The following is a 27,101-nucleotide window of genomic DNA, read 5'->3' as shown; positions in this document are numbered from 1 at the left end:
CTCGCCAACGTTTTGGGCCGATGATAACAGGCTTTGGAATTAAGTCTGGTGTTTTTGGCAGGACAGGCGTTGATAAATGGACGACTTTCACTGCTACTCCACTAGTCTCGATACTGACGTCTTCACTGACAGCCTAATCCCTTTGTAGTGCTATACAATTTGGCCAGTAAGGTGTAACAGATGTCAGCACTTTTTTTTTTAGTTATTTTTACTTTTTTTTTTTTTTTCTCTATAGTAGTATGTAACTTGTTCCAGCTCGCTTTTTTGAAAATCAGGACACGCATTTCTGTTGAAGAAAGCCTCACTTATTGACGTAGGGCCACAAAAGACTTGTACAAAAAAATACTTATGCCTCCCTGAAAAGACGTTAAATATCAGAGTTTATTTTCTATATCTTTTTTGTTTTTATTTCTGTACATGGAAAACCTAAAGGGAGGTTTTTTTTTCCTGTGTCTGTTTCAACTGTTAGGAGTGTGAACAAAAAAGATCCAAAAATAGCAATTCAACAATAAAAATGTAACTTTTTTTATTACAGAAAGAAATAAATGGTAGGTGGTTGGACCTGCACTGTACAGACACAGATTAGACGGACTCGTTTAGTTGTAGTCATTGTTTTCTTTTTTTTTTTATATGCTGCCAAGAAAATATGCTGATGTTGAAATATAACCACCAAAAACTCAAAAGCTGCTTGCTCTTTTGTCTCCATCTTCTGCCGCTAATTATCATTTTGCAGAGGCAGCAGGAGAGAAACCCAAACAGAACAATTATTTTAACAAATACAGACAAATCTTAAGAAAAAGGTGGATTTTAAGTTTAAAAGAATTAAAGTTGTGCTATGAAACAATTATTTTTAATACCAGAAACAAAAAGGTTATTATTAATTGACCGATTCACCAATCTGTATCACTCTGATTAAATTTTTATTACCGGTAGATTAGTTTTGGGTTTTTTTTTCTCACAAAAACAAGAAGTTAAAAGTGTGTACTGTTTTTCAGTGGTGTAGCTCAGTGAAGTAAGAACAAGTGTTGAAAGAGTTGTATAAGATACAGTTTTCTGTAAGCATTCAAAAAAAACTACCATCATTTTATTATAGTCGCACAAACCCATATAATTTGGTTGAAGAGTGATGGTGCATGAGTGGGTTTTCTCTAGGGTCCTCCCACAGTTCAAATCTTAAAATGGGACTGAATTTGACTGCAGGTGACGAGCATGAATGGCCTTGTGTCTCTTATGTTGGTTGGTTTGTGATGGATTAGTGACCCACCCAGGATGAAACGGGTACAGAAAATGAGTCCCAACAAAACAAGACAGCTTTGGGGCTCCTGCCCAGTGGGACATGCTGGAAAAACCCGTAAAGGAGGAGTCCATTCTAATCCGAAACTCAAACCATCTCAACTGACTCGTCGATGTGAAAAAGCAGCGACTACTCCGAGCTCCCCCTGACTGACAGCCCCCACCCCCATATCTAAGTCCCTCTCACGCTATTAGACAACTTATGTCGCCGTATGAAAAGTTTGTCTTACATACTGACATACTGAAGATGGATAAAAAGCAACAACTGGAAGCCTCTGTTGGATGTCAACATTACCATATTGCTAACGAGTTGCATATGAGTAACTTATGCATAACTTGTGCAATGTTAGTATAACTTATGTCAAACTTATATATAGCATTTTGGAGCGTCTTGCAACGATCACGTGGCATCAGAGATTTTTAAAAAAAGGGCAGCTCTTTGCACTCTGCATCCCCAGTCATTCATTTTGCATTGATCAACATGCCACGGAAGAAATCAAACAAATCTGATCAAGGAAGTTGCAGCAAGGGTCCATGGTCGACCCAATCAAACTTCACTCTCATCACCTTCACACCCATTCTCACCCTCATTTGCATCTGACCACCATTCAGACACTGATGGGCAATTTTGCTCTTGTGCTGGCTCTGATGCCTCAGTAGCATCTGGGGTGGCAGCTAGGGCCGTCAGCTACAGTGCATTGACAATAATCTACGTTGTTGAAACGTCTGATATGTTAGAAATAAGTTACACAGACGTTGCACAATAGCCAAGTTGGTTAACAATGTGTGTCAACTGAGTATTGTGTATGTAATGTGTGTGAACTTGTGCATGACTTGCTCTAACTTATCAGCAACTTGTCGGTATACGTTGAAAATTCATCCTGTCCTCACCCTATCTTTAAGACCGAGTCCGGCCACCCTACAGAAGAAGCACATTTTGGTCACTCGGATCCGGGATCTCGTTCTTTCTGACTTGATCCAAACCTCGTGATCACAGGTGAAGGTTGGAACGTACACAGACCAGTAGATCCAGAGCTATGCCTTTTGACTCAACTCTTCACCACGACCGACTGAAGCAACACCATCCATTACTGAGGACGAGGCCCTGATCCGTCAATCATCTCCTGCTTTCCTGAACCTCGGAGCATTCCACTCGTTTACAGTTGAGAATCGTGATCTCTGAGGAGCTGACTCTCAGCTGCGAACCACCCCAGTGCACGCTGAAGACCTGAAGATGCCAACAGAACCACATCATATGCATAAAGCAGCTACCTCTTGTAATTAATGTTTTAAATTGTTTCTGGTTTTTGAATGGAAAACATTTAAATCCACTCAAACCAAACAAAAAAGAACATACAGTACAATCTAAGAGATTTCATTACAATGAACTATAACACCAACTACAACAATGTGCTTAAGGAAATGATAAAAAAAAACAATCAATGTAAAACATTTGTTCATAACTAAGTATATTTTGTCATCTTTATTTCCATTTATGCAAAGCTGTGAGCTTACCATGCCTTTCTTCATCCAGTAGCTGTTCCTCACAGTTTAACAAATGGACAGCTGGTGGTGGTAATGTGCCAAAAATTAATGTGGAAAAATAAATTATAAAGATGCATGTTTTTCTACTGTCTAAGCCAACGTTGCATTTATTTTCTGAGGAAAAATAGTTGTTTTAAAAAGTTCAATGTGTGTGTATTTACCAACCCAATTTCTTTTTCCATGTTTAACCTCAAATCGTTTGTGGTTGTCTTATTCATTAATTTATTTATTAGATTTGTTCGGCGTTCAGCAGTCTTTCTCTTTTTTAATTTGTTCATTTTTGGATACTTCAGATAAAGTGCTCTGACACAATATTGAAGGAATATTTGAACAAGCTACATATTATCAACTCTAGTTATCATTTTACACCATAGGTGCTCACGAATTGCACAAGTTTTTCTAACTCACTTTTCTGAAGCACTAAATGGATCCTTTTTTCACAGTAAAGGTTTTATTTATCTGAGACTAATCCCTTTTCATATCAAAACAAGTTGTTGTGTCACCCATAAATACAGACACATAAAAATAAAAAAATGATAGGTCTTTTGTTGATCAATGAGGTACCTGTAGAGTGGTATTTCTAATACAAGGACAAATATCCCTGAGTTGCTTTCATGACAGAAAAAAAAGCTGCTTGGGTCAGACTTCCAGTTCAATTTAGTTTATTTATATAGAGCCAAGTCACAACAGAAGTCATCTCAGGGCACTGAACAGAAACATTCATATGGAGTATATAAAAAGTAAGTTGACATTATTTATCTGAGGAGCAGACTCAGACTTCCAATAGGAGTTTGGTTGGCCTTGTCGCTGTTTTAAGTGCTTTATAAATAAAGTGGTATGGTAAAGTGGAGATCACGGTGTTTTAAAAAGGGTTGTTTGGGATTTTGTGACATACAGGTGCTGGTCATAAAATCAGAATATCATGAAAAAGTTTATTTCAGTAATTCCATTGAAAAAGTGAAAGTTGTATATTATATTCATTCATGACACACAGACTGATGTCTGTGTGGCATGAGCAATGCAGTGTGGCATGGAGTTGATCAGTCTGTGGCACTGCACAGGTTTTATAAGAGCCCAGGTTGCTCTGATAGTGGCCTTCAGCTCTTCTGAATTGTTGGGTCTGGTGTATCACATCTTCCTCTTCACAATAAGGTCAGGCGAGTTTGTTGGCCAATTAAGAACAGGTATACCATGGTCCTTCAACCAGGCACTGGTAACTTTGGCACTGTGTGCAGGTGCCAAGTCCTGTTGGAAAATGAAATCAGCATTTCCATAAAGTTGGTCAGCAGCAGGAAGCATGAAGTGTCTAAAACTTCCTGGTGGCTGTGTCGACCTTGGACCTCAGAAAACACAGTGGACCAACACCAGCAGATGACAGGGCACCCCAAACCATCACTGACTGTGGAAACTTGACACTGGACCTCAAGCAACATGGATTCTGTGCCTCTCCTCTCTTCCTCCAGACTCTGGGACCTTGATTTCCAAAAGAAATGCAACATTTTCTTTTATCAGAGAACATAAGTTTGGACCACTCAGCAGCAGTCCCAGGCGAGACGCTGCTGACGCTGTCTCTTGTTCAAGAGTGGCTCGACACAAGGAATGCGACAGCTGAAACCCATGTCTTGCATATGTCTGTGCGTGGTGGTTCTTGAAGCACTGACTCCAGCTGCAGTCCACTCTGTGAATCTCCCCCACAGTTTGGAATGGGTTTTGTTTCACAATCCTCTCCAGGGTGTGGTTACCACTGTTGCTTGTACACTTTTTTCTACCACATTGTTTCCTTCCCTTCACCTCTCTATTAATGTTCTTGGACACAGAGCTCTGTGGACAGCCAGCCTTTTTAGCAATGACCTTTTGTGTCTTGCCCTTCTTGTGCAAGGTGTCAGTGGTCGTCTTTAGGACAACTGTCAAGTCAGCAGTCTTCCCCATGATTGTGTAGTCTACAGAACTAGACTGAGACCATTTAAAGACCTTTGCAGGTATTTTGAGTTAATTAACTGATTAGAGTGTGGCACCAGGTGTCTTCAGTATTGAACCTTTTCACAATATTCTGATTTTCTGAGATACTGAATTTGGTGTTTTCATTAGTTGTTAGTTATAATCATCAACATTAAAATAAAAGCATTTGAAATACACCACTCTGCGTGTAATGAATGAATATAATATACAAGTTTCACTTTTTGAATGGAATTACTGAAATAAATCAACTTTTTCATGATATTCTAATTTTATGACCAGCACCTGTATTGAATAGTCCATCCATTTGTTTGGAACTACTGAAAATAGTTTAATATAGAGAATATGTGTTGTAAAATATCTCAGGTTCTTCACAAAGACCAAAGAAGACTCCAAACATCAAATGCTCAATAATCCAGGTTAAAAAAAAATCCAACAAAATTAAGTCAGGTCCTCTGGACGGTTTCTTTTTGTTGAAATGTTTCATCTTGCATCCAAAACACTTCATCAGTCCGAGAAGCCACAAGCATCTCTAGCACCTTCAGTGGGTCAACCAGTTTGATGGTGCTATGATAGTTTCTGGAGTCCACCTTCTCCCCCACCAACTCGTCTGAGAATACCTGGATTACCGATCATGAACTTTCATGCTTGGAACCACTTTAGCTATGGCTGCCTCAGATGAGTTGAGGGGGGAGAGGGTGGACTCCAGAAACCATCTTAGCACTAGCAAACTGGTTGACCCCACTATGTGAAGGTGCTTTTAAGTTTGTTGTGGCTCCTCGGACTGATGAAGTCTTTTGGACAAAACATTTCAACAGAAAGAAACTGTTCAGAGGACCTGACTTAACTCTGTTGGAAGACTCCAAACGGGTCAAAAATGGAAATTAATATTAGTTTAAAAATAAATATAATTAAAAAAGAAAAGCCCAATTGTATTTTAGCACAGCAACCAATGGAGAACAAACATCCTAATATCTCTTTATTTACTGACAAGAAAGACCATCAGTGTGAACAAAGAGACAACCCTGATAACTCCAAACAAGTGGTTCAATAGAAGGCAACTGGACTTCTCCCATTGAAAGTCATTGAAAGTCTACAGGTGCCTTCTATTGAATCACTTACGTTTGTCATGTCCTGGATGAATAAGAATCAGTCGTACTCCACGATAACATTTAGAGTCACTCAGTAGGACTATCAGAAATGTGTGAAAGAAGCTAATGTGATTAGATCAGATCTCTTTCTTTTGCCTGTAAGGAACACATCACGTGGTTCAAACCTCGCATTTCTCTTCAGATTACACTGATTGACAAAAATATTCTAAAGGCTTGAATCACCGGTGCTCAATCCAGGAAAGTTCTTCATGAAAACCTGCTTTAATCTCACAGGAAACTGAGATGGTGTTTTATTCTTCGACTCATAAGCATACAAGCAAAACAACATTATCAAAACTTTTAAATGTCCTGAAAAGGTCAGGACCTTATTACAAATCTAGACCATCAGTCTGCAGACATACGGGTCATTTAAACGTTTTTCTCCCCACTTACTTCTTGCACTTTTAACAGCTAATTAAAAAAATGCACCTTTAAAGTTGCAGTTTTGTGTTGATAAAATTATACAAACCCTGTAAAAGTTCATGAGTTATTCCATTTGTAAAGCAGCAAATACCATAATTTCAAATCACGACTTATTCAAGACATTTGTATGTTTAGTTTTTGTTATTGTGTGAATGTTTATGAAGCATTCACACTATTGTGATCCATTTTTCTTCTGTATTTTTTTGGCGCACTTCTCATGCAGCAGTTTTCAAGCTATTTCAACAATTCATAAATCAAAACGTTCAGCTCTTTCAGGACTATCCTGCTATGATCTTTGTTAATGGTGCAACTTTAGCTTTTTGAAATATTTAGCCTTTTCTGCCATTTTTTTTCTCAGAAAATGAATTGAGCTCATTTTACATCCTTCACATCTTTAGATGTGTTTACAACCTTTTACTGCTCCATTCACATTTTGTTCTGGTTCAGCTTCTTTCAACTTCCTTGTGCAAATTTAACCTTTTTTTCCAGCTTTTTTCTTCTATTTTCAGCAGTTTGTTTGTTTTTTCCAGCTGTTTTGTGCTCCTTTCAGACTTTTTCTGTGAACTACAATATTTTTGTGCATCTAACTTCTTTCTGCTAATTTCAGCTTGTTATGATCCTTTCAGATTATTGCTGAAAGTTTAAGCCATTCTACTATTTCAGCTACTATTTAGCTGTTTTGTGCTAAGTTGAACATATGCTAATTCCACATTTTTTGCATTAATTTCAAATTGTTTCTACCTATTTCATCAAAAATGTGCTCTCCCCACTTCCTTCTGGTAATTTAAGCTTTGTTCTGCTTTTTTAGCTACTTTTCTGCTTTTTGTGTGTGTGTGTGCTAATTTCAGCTTTTTTCAGATAATTTCCACTTTGTTGTGCTCATTTCTGCTTCTTTACCTGGGCAAACATGTTTTTTTCTGTTTTGTTCTGCTAATTCAAGCCTGTTCTACATTTTCGGCTACCTTTTTTGTTAGCATTACTTGGTTAATTTCAGCTGTTTTCTGATAAAATTAAAATTTTGATGGTAATTTCTGTTACTTTCAGCCTAATTAATTTGTTTAATGCTAATTTCAGCTTGCTATGCTCCTTTTAGCTTTATTATGCTAATTTCAGCCATTTCTGCTATTTCAGCTATTTAGCTGTTTTTATGATAATTTTAGCGTTTTCAGCCAATTACACATTTTTTCAGCTCCTTCCTCTTTCTTATATCTTTCTTATAACTATTTTCCTAATTTTTGTGCTAATTTAAACATATTCCAGGAAATATATATTCTTTTTGCTTTCTTAATTAGCTTATTTAGGCTTGTTCTTCCATTTTGACTACTTTTCAGTAGGTTTTTAGTTAATTTCAGCTGTTTTCTGCAATTTCTTTAGCATTCACTCTGCATTTCTCTAGTTCTAAAGTAGTTTTGTCCTGTGTAGATTACAGAGAAACATTTTTACATTTGCAGAGTCAGTTTTTTTCATGTCTATTTGAATAAAATCTATATAATACAAAACTGTTACATATTTTGTTTTAAAAGCAAAAGAAGTCTTCTATTGATTGTCATAGTTCAGATCATTGCTCAGCATATCAAGCTTGGATTTTGCTCATTAGAAACCAGAACTGATATTTGTAACTGTGTCGTTTCAGGGCAAAGGTCAGAGTCGAGAGAAAGACTTGCAGCTGAACAAACACACAAATACATTGACTCTTTTTCACCCCTCTCTGCGTGGGCTTTACAGTTTGCAACGTGCACTCCTTAACAAGCTGCTCTTTGTGTAAAGAACAAAAGGGAAAACTGTGCTGATTCAAGAAATTAAATTATAATCCCATTTAAGAATAATTTACCTGATCAGTAGTTCCAGTGTCTTTCTGCTGATGGAGATCTGTATTTTAAATAACAGTCAAGACAAGTCAAAATATGATTTTATATTGTCAAGCTGTTTATTAATCTATTCTTCATATGATTATTAATTTTGGGGATATTAGGGTACATTTTAAATCCTTTGAGTAATCTTTTCTGCAGAAATGACCCTCATCCATTTCAAACAAAAGCTAAATTTACTAATCAGTGTTGAGATTTTCAGCACAGCAGCAAATCTGGCTTGTTTAGGGGTGGGGGGTTGTGTAATAGGCTGTTGCCCCCATCATCTGTTGGCCTTTCGTCTGGTTCTGAGAAAGAATCAATAGAAGTCAATGAGTGAACAGGGAGCCATCTTGGATCTGACTTCCGAGAAGAACATAAATTTTAATCACAAAGAAAAATAATCCCATTTTTGTTGCTGTAATGAATCGTTTCCGATTCTGAAAGCTAAAAAGTTCAGAATTCTCCTTTTTGTTTTGTTGAAAAATATATGTTTTAGAAAAAATGTGTGTACGGTATGAAAGAAGAAAAATTCTGACTTTTAAAATACTCAAGACTAATAAAGACTTCTCAGCCTCCACTGATTCGATCCAGATGTTTATTATATTCTTGAGCTGTGCTGAAACACAGTGCTGCCTCTTCATTTTTTTTTTCATTTAGCCTTTATTTATCCAGGTTAGTCTCATTGAGCCACGAGAACTCATTTTCAAGAGAGACCTGTTTTTTTTTTTTTTGTTTTTTTTTAGGGAGCACATGGTGGGGGTTAAGGGCCTTGCTCATGGGCCCAGAGTGGGGCGAATGAGGGTGGGGGCAAGTGTGGGTGTTTCACCTACCCCACCCACAATTTTTGATGCTGTCGGGGCAGGGGCGTGAACCGGCGATCTTCGGATCACAAGCCCACCTCTCTAACCTCTGCGCCATCACTTCATGGATGCAGGGGAGAAGCAGCAGCTGCTTGGAGACGTGGATGAAGACTTTGATCACCAAACAAACCACTGTACATTGATTTAAAGTCTTTACCTTCACACATAATTCTTGGATTCACCATAACTTTTAAAAAGAGAGAACCAAAACATTGTTTAGTTGCAGCTGTTGCACATCTCAAAGTTATAATCTGTACATTACATCACAACACTGGAAATAACTAAAATCTGCAGTGATTTTCTAAACAAGAAGCCAAGTGTGTGTGTGTGTGTGTGTGTGTGTGTGTGTGTGTGTGTGTGTGTGTGTGTGTGTGTGTGTGTGTGTGTGTGTGTGTGTGTGTGTGTGAGAGAGAGAGGTTGTGTGTGTGTGTGAGGTTGTGTGTGTGAGGTTGTGTGTGAGAGGTTGTGTGTGTGTGTGTGTGTGTGTGAGAGAGGTTGTGTGTGTGAGGGTGTGTGTGTGAGGTTGTGTGTGAGAGGTTGTGTGTGTGTGTGTGTGTGTGTGTGTGTGTGTGTGTGTGTGTGTGTGTGTGTGTGTGTGTGTGAGAGAGAGAGTTTGTTGAGGTGTCTCGTCATCACGCGTGAGTTTTAAAATGAATCATCAGTGAAGTGTTCCTGTTCCGTGCCACATTTAATTCCACTTTCACCTCTCGAGCAAATGTGAAAATCAGTTGGACAACATTTGTGTCTTTGTGCTGCAAACAATATTTTACATCACGCAAACGTGAAAGAGTTTGTCCTTTTTATTGGTCGACAGGACTTTAAATACGTTTGTTTCTCATTAAAGTGTTGCTTTTTAACCTCTCGTTCTACTTGTTTCAAGAGAACAGTGCTGATGACGAGCTTATCTGCTCTGATTTAACACAGATTGGACAATTTGTGTCAGACGTGCAGTTAGAAGAATCCTGGGTTTCAAATGGAAAACAACAAATTCTCAACTGCCTTTAAACAAATGGCTCAATTATTGTGTATAAAAAACAAATTCAGACTAAAAATAAATGATTCGTTAGCCTTAATTTTGTAAATTCAGGTAAAGTGAATTGCACACGTGGGTTAAAATGAGCCAGATAAAGTACATTAATCCAGGGGTTTATTTTCTAAAACAGCAGTTTAGGAAATGTCTGCCTGCAGTGATCAGGTATTCATCCCACTAATCAGGAGGTGTTGATGCGCTGCAGAGGAAAATGTCAGCTCCGATTAACAAAACAAGAGCAATCTGTGAGGAGGTAACACCAACAATACAGACTCATAATCCAGATTATAATAATAAGAAAACTCGTTCAGAAGGTAAAGGTATTAACAGAAACTGTTGTCAACCTCAGGAGTTCATTCAGGATTTTTTTTTATTTATTTTACTTAAGACAACAGAATAAAATATATCCCAGATACGTATAAAAAGTGGGGTTTTTTTTGGTTGTTGTTTTTTAGTTCAGTAAAACATAAAAAGTACAGCATCCAGTCATTATTTTCCCTTCATGTAGAAGGAAAACTTATAGCTTTGTAATTTCCATTAGTAAGACAAATGCCTGCAGTAGTTACAATCCCCAAAGAAAAGGAGAAAAGAGGTTGAAGGAAAAAAGCATGGAGGCCATAGACAATCCTCCAGTCGTCAGGATCAGAGAATCAGCCCATTGACTGGACTGGATCAGCTGGAAAAGACGAGGCAGTGATTGACTGGTCATGAAACTGCTGGATGTATCCGAGCAAACAAATGCCCACAATGTGAGGGGACAGAGGCAAAGATAAAGGCCAACTGCTTAGGTTGCTGTGTTAATTATCAGTAAATCTCTGCACATTTGCTTTGTCTCTGTAAATCAATTGCAAACTTCTTCACTGATTCAGGAGGTGTTTGAGATTACATCAACTTCCATGTCATTTTACATGCAACCCCAATTCCAAAAGGTTAGGACGTTCTGTAAAATGTAAGTAAAAACAAAATTTCGTGTTTTGCAAATCTCACCAACCCATATTTTCCAATAGAACACATCAGAAATACATCAGCCATTAAAAGTTTAAACTAAGAAATCGTTCCTTTTTTAATAATAAGGTAATTTTGAAACTGATGGCAGCAACATATCTTTAAAATGTTGGAGCAGGGGCAACAAAAAGCTATAAAATTGCCCTATTTGGTAAAGATAAGAAACAGCTGGAGGATCATTTTAGTGAGGATGAATCTCAGAAGTAAGGGCAGAGGTTCACCAGTTGGTGAAAAACGGTCTAGAAACTGTAAAAAAAAATTGACCCTCAATGAAAAATAATTGTAAAGACTAAGTATGCCATCCTTAACAGTTCATGCTGTTCTTTCGGCTGCTTCCTTCTGAAGAGGTTGCCACAGCAAATGATTTTGCATGAAAGATTTGGCTATTATTTTATGCCATATGCCCTTACTGATGCAACTCGGGCTTGAACCCTCAGCCAGCATTATGAGGCTGCAGCCCGGACCACCAAGCTACCACAGCTCTAACGGTATCACTTCAAATTTTTATCAAAAGATTTTAGGAATCTGCATTAATCTCGGTGGCACAGTGGCTCAGTTGGTAGAACTGTTGCCTCTCAGCGAGAAGGTCGTCGGTTCAAATCCTGGCCTGGGACCTTTCTGGGTGGAGTTTGCATGTTCTCTTTGTGCATGCGTGGGTTTTTTCCAGGTACTCTGGTTTCCTCCCACAGACCAAAAACATGCATGTTAGACTGATTGATAACTCTAAATTGTCCCTAGGTGTGAGTGAGAGACTGAATGGTTGTTTGTCTCTGTGATGGACTGGAGACCTGTCCAGGGTGTACCCCGCCTCTCACACTGTGATGGCTGGATATGGACACCAGTGACCCCCGCGATCCAAAAAGGAAGAAGCAGGATAATGGATGGATGGATGGATGGATGGATGGATGGATGGATGGATGGATGGATGGATGGATGGATGGATGGATGGATGGATGGATGGATCAAATCAAAGGACAAGGCTGAAAGTCAACATTGGAGGCCTGGAATATTCAGATCCTCAGGTGGTGCTGCATCTAAAACACATATGATGTTATGGACATGACTGCATGGGCTCAGAAACACATCCACAGAACATTGTCAGTAAACTGGATAAACAAGCAGAAATCAACTCAAATTAGAAAATTAGCTAAAAAGCTGAAACTAGCTAAAAGTAGCTAAAAAGGCAAAAAGAAGCTTAAACTGCCAGAAGGAAGTAGAAGGAACTCAAATGAGCAAATGTTGCCTAGAGTTGGTGCTTGTCAAAGAATTTACTGCTTTATGTTCTTTGTTTATCAGAAGAGAGAGCTAAAAAAAAACCCAGTGGAATTAGCTGAAAAAAAAAGCGTAATTTAGCATAAAAACTGCTAATTAGCTGAAATGGCAGAAAATGCTGAAACTTGCAGAAATAAGCTGAAAGGAGTATAACAAACTGGAATTAGCAGAAAGAAGTTAGAAGAAGCACAAAAATGTTGTAATTAGCGGAAAGGATCACAAACCAGCGGAGCTGAAAGTAGCTGAAATTGTTTTTAAATTTACACAAGGAAGCTGAAAGAAGCTGAACCAGAACAAAATGTGAAAGGAGCAGTAAAAGGTTGTAAACAGATCTAAAGATGTTAAGGATGTAAAATGAGCTCAATTCATTTTTTTTATTAGAAAAAATTGGTATAAAAGGCTAAATATTTAAAAAAACTAAAGTTGCACCAATACCAAAAGTCAAAGCAGGATTGTCCTGAAAGAGCTGAACGTTTTGATTTATGAATTGTTGAATAGCACAAAAACTGTGGAACAAGAAAATGCTGAACAACGTATGGAAGAAAAATGGATCACAATAGTGTGAATGCTTCATAAACGTTCACACAATAAGAAGAGAGGCCTCGCAGCATGGAAGCATGGCCCTGTAGCAACTTCTTTTGGAACTGTAGTTTTGTATCATTAAAGTAGCAACTATGAACCAAACTGACGTTTTCATAGGAGAAAACAAAGATTTAGCCATGACAAAAAGTACAGTTCAGGGTCAAACTGATATCAAAAGAGTCCTCATAATAAAAATAAAAAAACTCATATCAAGCACCAACTTTCAAAATAAAGTATTATGCAATATTGTTCTCCTTTGTTGCCTAGAGTTGGTGCTTGTCAAAGAATTTACTGCTTTATGTTCTTTGTTTATCAGATGCTTCTCCTTCCCCTGTGAGCTTCTTCTCTCTTCTTCATCATGTCCCCCTTCAAGTAGACAATTTGACTCTTTTCATGCAAATAGTTCAAATTTCTTAACACCGACAGAGTTTTGTGTTAACTACATTGCACATGCTGATTATTTTCTAATTGCTTCGAAGGGCTTTTCTCTTGTAGAAATGCAACTTTAACCTAAGAAATATTTAAAAGAAAAAGCTTCAACATCCAAATACCATTCGACAGTAAACTATTCATAATGACGTGGGGTAAAATCTGTCTCATCATTGTGTCTAATTAAATCCCTTTTTGTGCAATTTGTAAAATAACATAAGCTACAATTAAATTTTGTAACACTTAAGTGAGATTTTTCCGTCTCTAGGGAATAATCATAAAGTAAAGCCAGAGAATTTTTCCTCTAAGACCAGCTAGTATTAATGTGCATGACTCCATTTAACTGGATTATTTGCGTGTTTGTCCACCGATTAAAAATTGTAAAATTCAGTTGCATAGGTTTTGCATAATCCTTACACAGCTGTGAGCTTAGAGGAGCAAAATTCAAGTCAAACATAAAAATGCATGTATCGTGCACAAAAAAAAAGCAACCCTGACTGCTACAAAAAATCAAAGTGGCAGAAGTTTTACAGTAAATCTTCTCTTATCTGATGTAAAAGGTTGGGGCTGCTGGTAATCAGTCCACGTGTCCAGAATTGGACAATTGCCAACTTGCACCATCAGAAGTTTGTTAAAATATAAATATATTGCACAACGTATAAAACGATCTTGCAATAATTAGCCAAATGAATAAAACAGGAGGAGTTTTGCTGATCAATATGAACCTAAGCTCCTGCGTTACGTAATATTCACTTAGTAAATATGTAAAGTAGGTCAAACTGCAGCTTCAAACACACAAATAAATGTGATTTTAAATAGTAATTTTCCTTATTTGTATCATGCATATTTTTTCCTACAGTGGCTAAAATAATCTTAGGTAAACATAAGTTAAGCATTTAAACACATTTATAAAAGAATATACCGAATGTAGACATGTTTATTAAAGTGCAATGAGTTCATTCAAGCATGGATTTATACCGTTTTGATACTGATGCGCCAAAACGCTGCATTTTTTTTAAACTAAATAATTAACCTCATATTACAATAAATTAATAAATCAATTTTAAACAAGTGCGGGTATATTATATTAGGAACATTTTACTTGCAAATTCTCTGTGAGATGTTTAATTAGATGCAAACTGCACAAGCACAATAGAGTGGTTGCAACTCAAGCATAAAATGTACTTTTAAGCTCGTGCTCGCACGTTAGAATTATTATATAAACAGAACGAGTCCAGAATGGAGAGATACACGACGTTAGTGGGAAATTGCTGCTTTTTTTGCACAGGCAGAAAGATTTCAACAGAATGACCGATGGAGGTCAGTGACGATCGTGTGGTGACACATCAAAACTAAAAAAACATAACAGGGTTTTTGTTTTTTAATTAGTGCTGTTATTCGTACTAATAAGTGCTGTTAATACATACAGGCTATTTGCAAAATACTGTGATTATAGGAGTAAAAGAATCACTTTGTGGTATAGATCTATTTTGATCGTTTACAGCTTTAATTACTCTTTCACTTCTTAACTTGGCTCAGTGGTCAGTCACACATAATCCCGAGGCCGCAGGTTTGAGCCCAGACTGTTTCAAACGGTCCATCCAGTGTAAAACTAACTCACTGAATCTTGTCTTCTTCTTTTAAAATATATATCTGTGACAGATAAATATGCATGTAACCCTGCATTCTAATATGAGACACTGACTTTCTGCATCAATGTGTTTAATTCTGCTTCATTTAGATATGCTGTAACTTTTAAAGATTTTTATTCATTTATTTTTTTTTTTTACAAATCTTTCTTTTATAACTAATAAGTGTCCAAAACCCGTAGCTCCTCCACATTGAAAGGAGCCAGTTGAGGTGGTTTGGGCATCTGGTAAGGATGCTTCCAGGGCGCCTCCTTCGAGAGGTGCTTCGGGTATGTCCGACTGGGAGGAGACCCCGGGGGAGACACTGGAGAGACTTCTCAGTTGGTCTGGGAACGCCTTGGAATCCTCCTAATAGAACTGGAAGAGGTGGCTGTGGAAAGAGATGTCTGGGCCTCTCTGCTCAAGCTGCTGCCCCCGCGACCCGACTTCAGAAGAAGTGGAAGATGATAGATGGATGGAAGTGTTCAAAAACAATTGTTTTATTTATATATTTAAGTTTATGAGGTTCATCTAATCCCAGTAGCCATACTAAGCCAAAGCATACGTGTAAGAGACTTCTTATAGCTAAGGGGTGCTATGGACAACAAATGTATTGAGGTAGCCATTGCCCCCCTCTGGTTCCTCTTTGTTGACGGCCCTGTTCTGCTGCTCTTTACAAGTCAGATGATGAACAAATCAATTACTGTAACCCCCTTTACTTTGTCAAAAAGCAACAAACGACATCAGTTCAGTTCAATCAATACTGAATGGATTCCAAATCCAAACAAGCAGAAGGAAAATGTCAATTCAGTTGTTGTTTCTGCTGGAACAGTTGCACGAGAGGCAAACTGCAGGACAACGTCTCTGATGGAGCTCTGTGAATTTCCATTATGTGGAAACGTCGGGCAGTCTGAGGAGTATCTCTCCGTTTGGCCGCGCGTCAGCACGCCAAAGTTCGCGCGCGCACACATTGGGAAACCTGAGCAAACTGTGGCGTTTTTATCTGTGGTCCGGGTCCAGTCAGAGCTGCTATAAAAGCCGCAGCTCCCTCCCAGACGGTCTGCTCAGCTCCTCAGGACTGGAGGACCACCACCCCTGAACAACCACCTCCTCCATCATGAAGCCTCTCCTCCTCGTGGCGCTGCTCGGATGCCTCGGTAAAGATCGCACTCGTTCTCCTCCTTCATTAAAGTCTGACTTGTATCAATCAAAGTACCAACCCTAGTAATAACCAGGGCATCTAATGAGTTTGCTTTTGCAGCCTCGGTGTTCGCGAGCCCCGTCGCCAAGGTGAAATGGTGCGTAAAATCCAACCAAGAATATCGGAAATGCACGGATCTTGCAGCTGCAGCTCCCGTCTTTACCTGCGTGAAAAAAGAAAGCACCCTGGAGTGCATCGTTGCAATTAAGGTACAAGAAATCCCCTTTATTTATTTTATTGTAAACAACTAAATACAGCTAATTCAGAAAGACTATGAGAGACTGCGTAATCTATAATAGTGATTATTGGTTATGTTAGTGCATTTTTGTAATTGCATGTTTAATGCAAAAAATAAAAAGTAAAATAAATTGTAAAAAAAAAATAATATAACACTTTTTGATTTTCAAATATGGCTTACATTTTGTCACTGAAAAAGGTCTATATGCTTCTCTTGTTGGCCATTATAACACTTATTTTCCATTTAACGTGCTTTATTTAGTTATTGTAGATATAAGACACCTTTTTCAAGTTATTGGAGTTAAATTGTGCATTTTCTAACAGGCAGGTGAAGCAGATGCGATCACAGTGGACGGAGGAGACGTTTACACTGCTGGACTCAACAACTATGACCTCCGCCCCATTATTGTTGAGGATTACGGTGACCAAAGTATGTTTGCAGATGACTTTATGATTCAAGCAAAGATATGGATAGATTTTCTCTTTTCAAGCCTTTTTGTCTTTTATTTCCACACATCCAGCTCCGGACACCTGCTACTACGCTGTGGCCGTGGTGAAGAAGGGAACTCAGTTTGGGATCAGAGATCTCGCAGGAAAGAAATCCTGCCACACTGGTTTGGGGAAATCTGCAGGCTGGAACATTCCCATTGGGAGACTAGTGTCCATGGGTATTATTCAGTGGGCTGGCGTAGAAGACAAACCAGTGGAGGAGGGTAGGTTTTTATTTCCTTTCATTTACAGTATTTACAATTTATATGTAGTCCTCAGGATAAAAAAAGTAGAATTTTTGATCATTTCTCTTGTTACCAGAGCAGCGACTTCCATTAAAATCATCATTTTTATTGGAAAATTTGTCGTTTGTTCTTGATCATCTGTTGTTGTTGTTTTTTTCAGTTGGAAAATGGTAATTTAGAGGATAACTTGTTGATGCTTTATAGGCTGATTTGTGCATTTTTACTTTCAATATTTTTCAAATTGTCTAGTTTAATGTCACCGATTTTATAAAGGTAGCTTTTTTGCATGCAAAGTATCTGTAGAGGTCAAATGAGTGCACAAAGACTTAGTTTCTTTCTCAAATAAACAACACACACACCTTTTGTTATACGTTACGCTCTAAACACTTTCTTGTGTTCTCACTGAACATCAGGTGGAGTGGTGGGTTCAGTGTCTTGCCAAAGGACACTTTGGCACACTGCATGGGCTTTGGACAAAGCCCCTATCTTTCACTTGAAATGCGACCTCCCTACCATTGGGCCAAAGTCCCCCCCACCCCACCTAATGACATGAGCAATCAGGGATAACCAGGCCTTTCAGCAGGATTTTATTTATTTATTTATTTTTAGACTTTTTTAAAATTTATTTTCAAGACAACAAATAAATCCATGTATTTCAGGCAGAATGGGACGGGCGGTGCTGCAGCAAAGACTGAGTGATTTTATTAGATCTTTTCTCTCACAGCGGTGGGCAGCTTCTTCCAAAGCAGCTGCGTCCCAGGAGCAGCTAAAGGCTCCAAACTGTGCAAACTCTGCTCTGGAGACTGCTCCAGGTCCCACAGCGAGCCGTACTATGACTACTCCGGAGCCTTCCAGTCAGTAAAATATTTACCTCTCTATACCTAACCTGTACACATCTGGGTTTACTCTTCCACCATTTGTTGTATTTTGATCCGAGTTGTTCCACCTTACAGGTGTCTGGCAGATGGAGCTGGGGACGTGGCTTTTGTGAAGCATTTAACTGTACCTGGTCAGTGTTATAAAGTGAAATGAGAACCCAAATATTATGTTCAGATATTAAAAAGAAAAAGAAAAGCACCCTCAATTTTTTAAATCCGATGAATTGTACAAAGCAAATCACATTTCCACGTCTAAGAAAAACCATCAGTCACATTTAAGATTCACGATCTCAGTTTTCTCTGCAACACTCTTCAGAAAACTTTTTTTTAACCTTTTTTTGGGTACAAAATGCAGTGAAGAAGTAGGATAAAATGTTTTTACTCTTCTAGATTCTGAGAAGTCCAAATATGAGCTGCTTTGCAAGGATAACACCAGAGCACCTATTGACAGCTACAAATCCTGCTCCCTGGGCAGAGTACCAGCTCACGCTGTTATCTCCCGCAAGGACCCGCAGCTTGCTGAGCTAATCTGGAACAGCATCAACGGAGTGCAGGTAAAACACAAATGTTTGCTCAATATAAAGAAAGACTGTTGACTCAGTGCTGTAAGAATCACAAAGCTGATAAGAGAGAGGGGCTTCCAGGTAATGCTTCCTAATAATGTGTTTTCAGAACTTCAACCGCTTCTCCTCTGAGGCCTACGCCCCCGCCAAGAATCTGATGTTCAAGGATTCGACCAAGAGGCTGCTTCGGCTGCCCGCAAACACAGACTCCTTCCTTTTCCTGGGCGCTGACTACATGAGTACCATCAGATCCCTAAAGAAAGGTAAAAAACAACTGGAGAAACTCACAGGATGAACGTTAAAACCAGCAGATATACTCATTCATGGCTCACGGCAGTGTTTATCTCCCCCTCCCTCCAGAGCAAACCCCAGGCGCTGCATCTCCTGCCATTAAATGGTGCGCTGTGGGCCACGCTGAAACCTCAAAGTGCGACACGTGGAGCATCAACAGCGTGACTGACGACAGCGCCTCCATCGAGTGCCAGAACGCCCCCACAGTCGACGACTGCCTGAAGATGATTATGGTAAAACCTTACATGAACATTTTATTAAAGATAACTGTGGGGAGCTTTTTTCCAAGTCCATGTGACGTCAGTTTTTCTGAGTATCCGTTGTTTCATTTTCTTGCCGCAGCGCAAAGAGGCCGATGCGATGGCAGTGGATGGAGGTCAAGTGTACACTGCTGGAAAGTGCGGTCTGGTTCCTGCCATGGTGGAGCAATACGATTCAAGTACGACGTAAATAAAAAGCATTAAAAGCTTCTTGCACTGTACAACCTCGTTGTAATGTTTGCATCTTTCTTTGTTTTTCTCCATAGATCTGTGCAGCTCCTCTAATGGTACTTACTGTTGTGTTGTTTCACACATTTAGACCAGTTCTAAAAACACACATAGCATGACTTTTGAAAAAGCATGTTCATATTTTCTTGGGTCATGAACATCTTCTCTCGTCCCGTCAGACAAATCCTCCTCTTACTTTGCCGTTGCTGTGGTGAAGAAGTCCTCAGGATTGACCTGGAGCACTCTGAAGGGAAAGAGGTCTTGCCACACTGGTGTTGGCAGAACCGCCGGCTGGAACATCCCCATGGGTCAAATCTATAAACAGACCTCAGACTGTAATTTTGGTACGTGTTGAGCTTTCATATGATAAAACAGAAACTCACCAAAGTTTACAGCCTTGCTGATTATTTATAGGATATATATTTTTATGTTTTTACAGTAATTTTAATATTCTTTTAGACAAATTGCTAATTTACATCCAAGAATACAACATAGTCCATGCATTTAAAATGAGTGTAGTCCCTTGTTTATTATTATTAATAATAATAATCATTTTATTTAAAAAGCGCCTTTCATGACACCCAAGGACACTTTACAGTAAGAACAAAGATCAACAGGAATAAATTGCATAAAGAATATAAAATACATACAGCAAAGTTAAGGATAAGTGAGTCTAAGTCCAAGTCTAAGTCTAAGTCTAAGTTATTGTGAGTGTTAGGTTCCAGACACCCATAAGTGAAAATCCACAAAGTAGCGAGGTTACATTTAGTACATTTAGTATTTATATATATTTTAAGGCTTTAGAAACCCTTCCTACACTCTTGCAATGTTCTGAACTCTTAAACCTACATCATTTTAACAACACACGAACAGTACTGTATATGTAGCTACTAAATTTTACTTACCAGATCTACAGAATAGGAGCAGCTCTCGGTTCTGGTCTGACTTGGTTCTGTTTCTGCAGACCTACCCTGCAGCAACAAAGCTCACAATCAATGTTCTAAACTCTTAAACCTACTAATTTAAACAACATACTTACATGTAGCTACTAAATTTTACGTACCAGCGCGTCCCCACTCGGAGGTCCTTGTGGGCCGATTGTAAGAGATGAAAAAAGTCCCGGTGGGCTCCGGATGGAGCGCTGGAGCTTCAGCAGCATGCGTCCCGCTCATACGTCCTTGTGGGCTGCCTACTAGTTCTCAAGATTCAACGATGGGTCTGGAGGTCTGGTTCTCCTCTGGTTCTGGCCCGGTTCAGTGGGTTCTGTGCGGCTCTCTGTGTCCTCTGGGCGCCGAAGTCACTGTAAGAAGTGCCAAACTTTTTCCGATCAGATCAAAACTTTCCCTCTAGTATTTCAGAAGAAGGAAACAGTGCTTCTGAGCGGGACCCTGTTGGCTTCTGGGAAATGTAGTCATTATGAGCAGGAATACAGTGTAGGCTTGTTGAGAGAAAACTACAAAATGGCAGCGCCGGTCCAAAGTATTTTATTTGTCCGTTAACTTTTTACTGTCCAGTTCTGTATCCAGTACTGTCCCAATCACGTGAGTAATATTAAAGTTAACAATCACGCGTCCTGTACAATTTTTTTTTCTTGTGTTCAATCTTACTTTGAAAAACCACGATAGAGTGAGTCCGCCAAAGTCGAACCGCAAAGTAGCGAGGGATTACTGTAACACTTTACGCACGTGTGCGTTGCTTCAATCCAAATTTCCATTTGCGTGTCTGTGGGTTGGCTCAGTTTGACAGCGTCTCTTCTCCTTCTCAGCTAATTTCTTCAGCAGTGGCTGCGCGCCCGGGTCCGAGCCCAACACTCCGTTCTGCCAGCAGTGTAAGGGCAGCGGCAAAGCCGTGGGAGACGAGGCCAAATGCAAAGCCAGTGCTGACGAGCTTTACTACGGTTACGCTGGAGCCCTCAGGTACGATAAGGAGCTGCAGTTTTCTCTGTAAACAAGTTTTTCATGTCAGATCTGTCAGATTTGTTCACACAGAAAGCTCAACTGCTGTATCGCTGTTCTGATTGAACTCCTGGGAGTCTTGTTTTTCACAAAGTGTTGACTTTCTGTGACGTGTTATTTCAGATGTCTGTTAGAGGATGCTGGGGACGTTGCCTTTGTTAAACACTCTACGGTGCTCAGCAGCAGCGAAGGTAAAGGGGGGACGCTGACTTGTCTTTGCATCATCTGTGTGCAGTGTTGTTTTCTTGTAAAACTGAAACTCTGTCCCATTTTTTTACACTTCTCTGTCTATCAGTGGACAACCTCCGGCTAATCTGCCCGGGGCAAGCTAACTCAGTGCCAGCCACTGATTATGAACAGTGTAACCTGGCTAAGGTGCCTGCACACGCTGTTGTGACTCGCCCAGAGATCCGTAACGAGGTGGTCCGAATCCTCCTGGACCAGCAGGTCAGCTGTGATATTTAAGGTCTATTTTAGGTTTTGTCTAGTTGTACAGATCTAATAATCATTTTATCTCTCATTATCAGCTTTTTTTTAAATGAAAGTTGAAAGTTTTTTATTTATTTTTCTAATAAAATCAAACTAGCCCTCGCTTAGGCCCTGTTCACACCTTGCACTTTATATCCACTTTTGCAAGTGGTCAGCTCCAGTTAATGGCCTTCCCACCTTTGCATTTATTTATTTGTACTAATCACAGCCAACAACAAACAGGACATCAGCAGGTCTGCTGATGTTTCTGTAAAACTGACAATACGTTCAGATGCCTGACCTCATTAATACATTTTAGGACCATAGAAGGATATTTTGTATAGCTGTCGCTTAATAAACTCAATTAGCTAACGGATGTGAGATATGAGAGACATTTAATGCAATTACTGGTGACTATTCACATCACGTGGTAAATGAGGTGTAACAAAATTGTGTACTCAAGGCCCCAGTTACACCCAAAAAATAGCAAAAATATAAAGTATAAAAAAAGAAACAGTATACAACATACCTGTCAAACGCAAGGCCCGGGGGACAAAAATGGCTCTTGTTACCAAATTATCTGTAACCCCAAGATATTTTTGAAGTTAAACACTTTTATTTCTTCTCGTTTTACTTTAAAACTGAGCATATACTTTATTTAGTGCAGACTTCTCATGAAAGTTGGCTAACTTTGAAGCCAAGAAAAAGTAGTTGGACTTTTTCCATAATCTCTAACAATAATAATATAATATAAATAAGATCTATTAAACAGCAGCCTGAACATGAGTTTGTTGTGAGCAGATGGGTATGAATACAGCAGCATATTTGACTGTAGTGTCAAAGTAAAGAATGAATATATTAACCTGTAAAAACTCACCACAGTGAAACTGTGCTCTGCAGTCGGGAAGTGTTTTACACACCTTGACTATGAATTTAACTTCAGGGCTGTGTTCCGTTAGGTGAATATTATGGAATATATTGCTGCTCGGACCTCTGTCCTGTGATTGTCACACCACATTATAGCTTGTAGTGGCCACATTGGGTTCAATCAGCGCCAAAAACATCAGGAACAAACAATCTAAAGAGAAACTCACCACACTGGTAATCCACTCTGATGAATAAAATACTTACAAAACACACATTTTAATAAAAATGATTCCGATAAACAATTCATTAAAACCTTTAGAACTAAACAAACAAAAAAATCTTCAGAAAATTCACAAGGATGACTGTTGGGTTAACCCCAACACCCCAAGATGTCCTGGTAACAACTCTGCTGCTTGTGTGGGGGAGGAGGTCCTACATCTGACCTACACAAGGTAAGGTCAGTGAACAAGGCCAGGCTGATTCTGGCAGATCCTGATCATCTGTGTGCCTACTTGACTGTGAAATAAATTGCCCCTCGGGGATAATAAAGATTCTTGAACTTGAACATCAAAGATCAGGACACATTGTGTTCAAATGACCAACATTTACACAGAAAAAAAGAGATGCAGACTGTGGTGGAGCGAAAACATTTTCATTGTGTTTAGTGCCATCCAATGGCAATCTGAAGGCTCAGGTTGGAATTTAATGACAAGTCTGAACCGGGCCTTTGAGGTGTCAAACATGGCTGTTTTAAAACTTTTTCTTTATATAAATAGCAGAAATGCAAATATCTAAAGAGCTATGTCGAGAGGATGGCTTATTAAATATTTAGCGTTTACGCTGATGCACATTTGAAATGTTGAATGTTCAGGCTGATATTTAATATTTAGTATACTGTTTAATATACCATATTATTTTACATTATTAGTGTTTAGCATATATCTTAGATCCTTGTATACTGTTTCTTTTTTTATACTTGATAGTTTTGCTTTTTTTTGGGGGGGAGGAACTGGTATCTTGAGTACACAATTTTGTTCCACCTCATGTACCACATGTGATGTGAATGACAATAAAGAACCTTGAACCTTGAAAAATCAATAACCAAAATAATTTTCTGACAGTTTGTTAACTGCCTAAAGTAATTTTATTACTTTTGTCTGTTTAAGTTTTATTCTAAACTGAATATTTTTTAGGGAGGGGAAGTTTCTGACATATTGGTTTTGCTCTTCCTATCCAGACCAAGTTTGGAACCAGTGAAAGTGATCCCACGTTCAGACTGTTCCACTCTGAAAATGGAAATAACCTCCTCTTCAAGGACTCCACCAAATGTCTCCAGGAGGTTTCAGCTGCAACAACGTATCAACAGTTTTTGGGAAATGAATTCATGGTTGCCATGTCCTCACTCAGACACTGCAGTGATACAACACCAGGTGTGTGCTATACCATCAGGACAACTTATTGTTAAGAAATGTGTTTTCTTGTCTCAGTCAAATGCACAAAAAACATAAAAACAGTTTCTTTTCTGCATTATTATTATTTTTTTTTTCTTTCCCCAGATTTGGAGAGATCTTGCACTTTCCATTCCTGTCAGGAACAATAAACGGAGGTTCCTCAGTCAGCTCAGCCATCTTTACTCTCACTTTTCTACACTCGAGACCTTAATCACTTTTAGGTTGAATCAAAATGATCTAGGCCTGCTTTTCTTTTTTTTTTTTACACTTAACACAGAGATACAAAAAATTGTCAAATCAATAATCTCATATTTTAATGCCAAAAGAATGTTACATTTCATTTGTTGTAAGATCAAATTTGTTTTGTTAACAACTGCCTGACTTTTCTCAAATAAAGAATTTTTAATGCACTTTTGTGTGATTATTGTTTCTTTTTCATTGATAGTTTATTTGACATATCTTTTCTCTCCTAGCTTAACAAGCCAAAAATTAGACAAATTTACAAACCACTAAACAAACAGGGATTATGTGTAAAATGTAAGAAAAAAAAAAACAAATTCAACAAAATGTAAATGACTTAATTCTTTAAAAGAAACGTTTGAATGTAATCTTGACCAAATGGGCATGCACTGTATGAAAAATAATGAAAAGACATGTTAGGATCTTTGTAACGCTCTCATGTGTCAGAATACACAGATGAACATTCCCTGCAGACCACGTGTCAAACTGATGGCCCGGGGACCAAATATGGCCCTTGTTGACATATTTTCAGACCCCCAAGATGATATGTTAAACGAAAAATACATTTATCACTTGAATTTTTTCAGTAAGCTTTGATTATGATGTCAAAAGTGCAACAGAGAACGTCAAATGAGACCAATCAAACTGTTGCTGAGTCAGAGAGAGTCAGAGTTTCTTTATTAGTCATTCGCACCACATGTGATACATGTGGAACGAGATTGTGTATGCAGGGTCCCAGTTACATCCCACAATAAAATGTAAAAGAAAAACAGTAATAAGATTTAAGATATGAACTAAGAAAAACATAAACTAAAAATACACTAAGCACTAGTAGCATAAAAACAATATGCCAAACAGCAGCACGAAGATGAACGGGGCAAAAAGTGTGTGTGCTGGGTGAGTGGGGTCCTTCATGATGCAGGTGGCCCTCTTCCTGCATCTAGAGGTGTAGATGTTTGTGATGGTGGGGAGACTGACTCCAACAGACTTCTGTGCAGCCTTCACCACTCTCTGCAACACTTTTCTTTCTGCAACTGTGCAGCCTCCATGCCACACGTTGATGCTGGAGCACAGGATGCTCTCCACTACACACCTGTAGAAGGAGGTGAGGACTGAGCTTCCCAGTCCATCTCGTCTCATCCGCCTGAGGAAGTGGAGTCTCTGGTGAGCTTTCTTGATCAGGCTGGTGGTGTTGTTGCTCCAGCTGAGGTTGTCATTCAGGTGTACACCCAAGTACTTGTAGCTGGAGACCACTTCCACTGTTGTTTGTTCCTTCAGAAGTCCACAACCATCTCCTTGGTCTTCTTCACAATGATGTGAAGGTTGTTCTCTTTGCAGCAGCTCTCCAGGTGTTCCACCTCCTGTCTGTAGCTGGACTCATCATTGTTTGTGATGCATTGAGGAACCTGCGACCAAGAAATATGTTGGGTTTTGAGTTAATGTAAATTCTGAAAATGGCCCTTAGTTTGAAAAAGATTTTAATTTTGGCCCCGTTTGTAAGTGAGTTTGACACACCCTTCAACACTCAAACAAACGTGAGTTCAGCTCTTCTGATTTATGTTGACACATTTATGCGAAAGATGGAACTTTTATTCACTCATAACAAGAGTGTGCTAAATTTACATATTGTTTAAAGTTATTCTTGATGGGCTAAAAAGAGTAAATACAGATAATACTAATGACTTACACAAAGCTATTAATTTTTGATATTTTGGTCCATTGTTCTAACTGCAAGTCATGCTAAACGTGCCAGAATGAAGCAGGAAGATAAGAATTGGGTGAATGGACATATTGACCAATTCTATGTTTTTATTCTTGAATAAGGCGGTTTTAGTTTTCTGCAGTTCTGGGTTTTGGTTGGAAATTTGACTTTATAGGTAGTTATAAACTTTTAAGACAGAAAAGAACAAAAATATGAACCTAGAATATGTTTTTAATTGTCACATTTGTCTATTAATCATCATTTTATGTGTCATTCCATAGCTTTTACATGAAATAAAACCCATTTTAACATAAGCAGTAATTCCTATTCATAGTTTTATGTTATGAAGTTCTCAACTCAAGATGGTATAAGAGCCTTATAAAGAGCGTTATAGCTCGAGTCTTGTTATGTCACCCCTGTCCAAACTGAAATGTAAACGTAGAGCTGTCGCTTCTGAGCAAGAAGGTTGCTGGATTGAATCCTGGCTGGGGACCTTTCAGCGTGGAGTTTGCATGTTTTCTCAGTGCGTGCACAGGTTTTCTATGGTTACTCCAGTTTCCTTCCACTGACCATGAAAAAAAAATGTGTGTATATATATATACAAACTGGTAACTAAATTGTCCCTAGGTGTGAGTGAGAGTGTCTCATTTGTCTCTATGTGTCTGTGATGGACTTGTGAACAGGGTGTCCCCCGCCTCTCACACAGTGACTGCTGGACATGGGCACCAGTGACCCCTGTGACCCAGAAGGAAAAGGTGGGTAAAAATATTCAACGGATGGATGTTATATTGTATAGACCCTAAAATTATTATATCAATCCGATAATTATTGTATACCTGACAACGCTGAGGCCTGATCACATCTGTGGACACGCCTTGATTACAAAACAACTAAAAACAATTTATCATTATATCTAAAAGATCTGTGTAATACTAAATCATTAGATAATAAATCATACTTTTGAGATAGTATTTCGTAATTATGACTTGATTATATTTTATT

At 38.7% G+C, this 27,101-nt stretch overlaps 1 protein-coding gene across 1 annotated transcript; it reads left to right on the top strand.

The window, feature by feature from the left end:
* The first annotated feature begins 15,966 nt into the window (after window positions 1-15,966).
* Window positions 15,967-24,567, top strand: tfa (transferrin-a). Its single transcript, XM_037682226.1, has 17 exons — window positions 15,967-16,181; window positions 16,286-16,434; window positions 16,787-16,892; window positions 16,984-17,175; window positions 17,921-18,050; window positions 18,150-18,205; window positions 18,465-18,628; window positions 18,747-18,900; window positions 18,998-19,161; window positions 19,271-19,367; window positions 19,455-19,475; window positions 19,596-19,760; window positions 21,182-21,332; window positions 21,495-21,562; window positions 21,667-21,818; window positions 23,944-24,136; window positions 24,263-24,567. Exons 1-17 carry the CDS (start codon window positions 16,142-16,144, stop codon window positions 24,304-24,306), a joined length of 2,046 nt encoding a protein of 681 aa, XP_037538154.1. The 5' UTR covers window positions 15,967-16,141; the 3' UTR covers window positions 24,307-24,567.
* Window positions 24,568-27,101: the final 2,534 nt, after the last annotated feature.

Source organism: Nematolebias whitei, chromosome 9 (assembly GCF_014905685.2).
Source record: "Nematolebias whitei isolate Nwh7 chromosome 9, NemWhi1, whole genome shotgun sequence".
Classification (NCBI taxonomy): domain Eukaryota; kingdom Metazoa; phylum Chordata; class Actinopteri; order Cyprinodontiformes; family Rivulidae; genus Nematolebias; species Nematolebias whitei.
This window is presented reverse-complemented; position numbering and strand designations above follow the sequence as displayed.

Bases quoted from the DNA above. Each gene is read 5' to 3' on its own strand.
- tfa (XM_037682226.1), top strand. From the start codon at position 16,142: ATGAAGCCTCTCCTCCTCGTGGCGCTGCTCGGATGCCTCG. The intron at 18,629-18,746 runs GTAAAACACAAA...ATGTGTTTTCAG, and splicing joins ACAGCATCAACGGAGTGCAG to AACTTCAACCGCTTCTCCTC. The intron at 19,761-21,181 runs GTACGTGTTGAG...TCTCCTTCTCAG, and splicing joins GACCTCAGACTGTAATTTTG to CTAATTTCTTCAGCAGTGGC.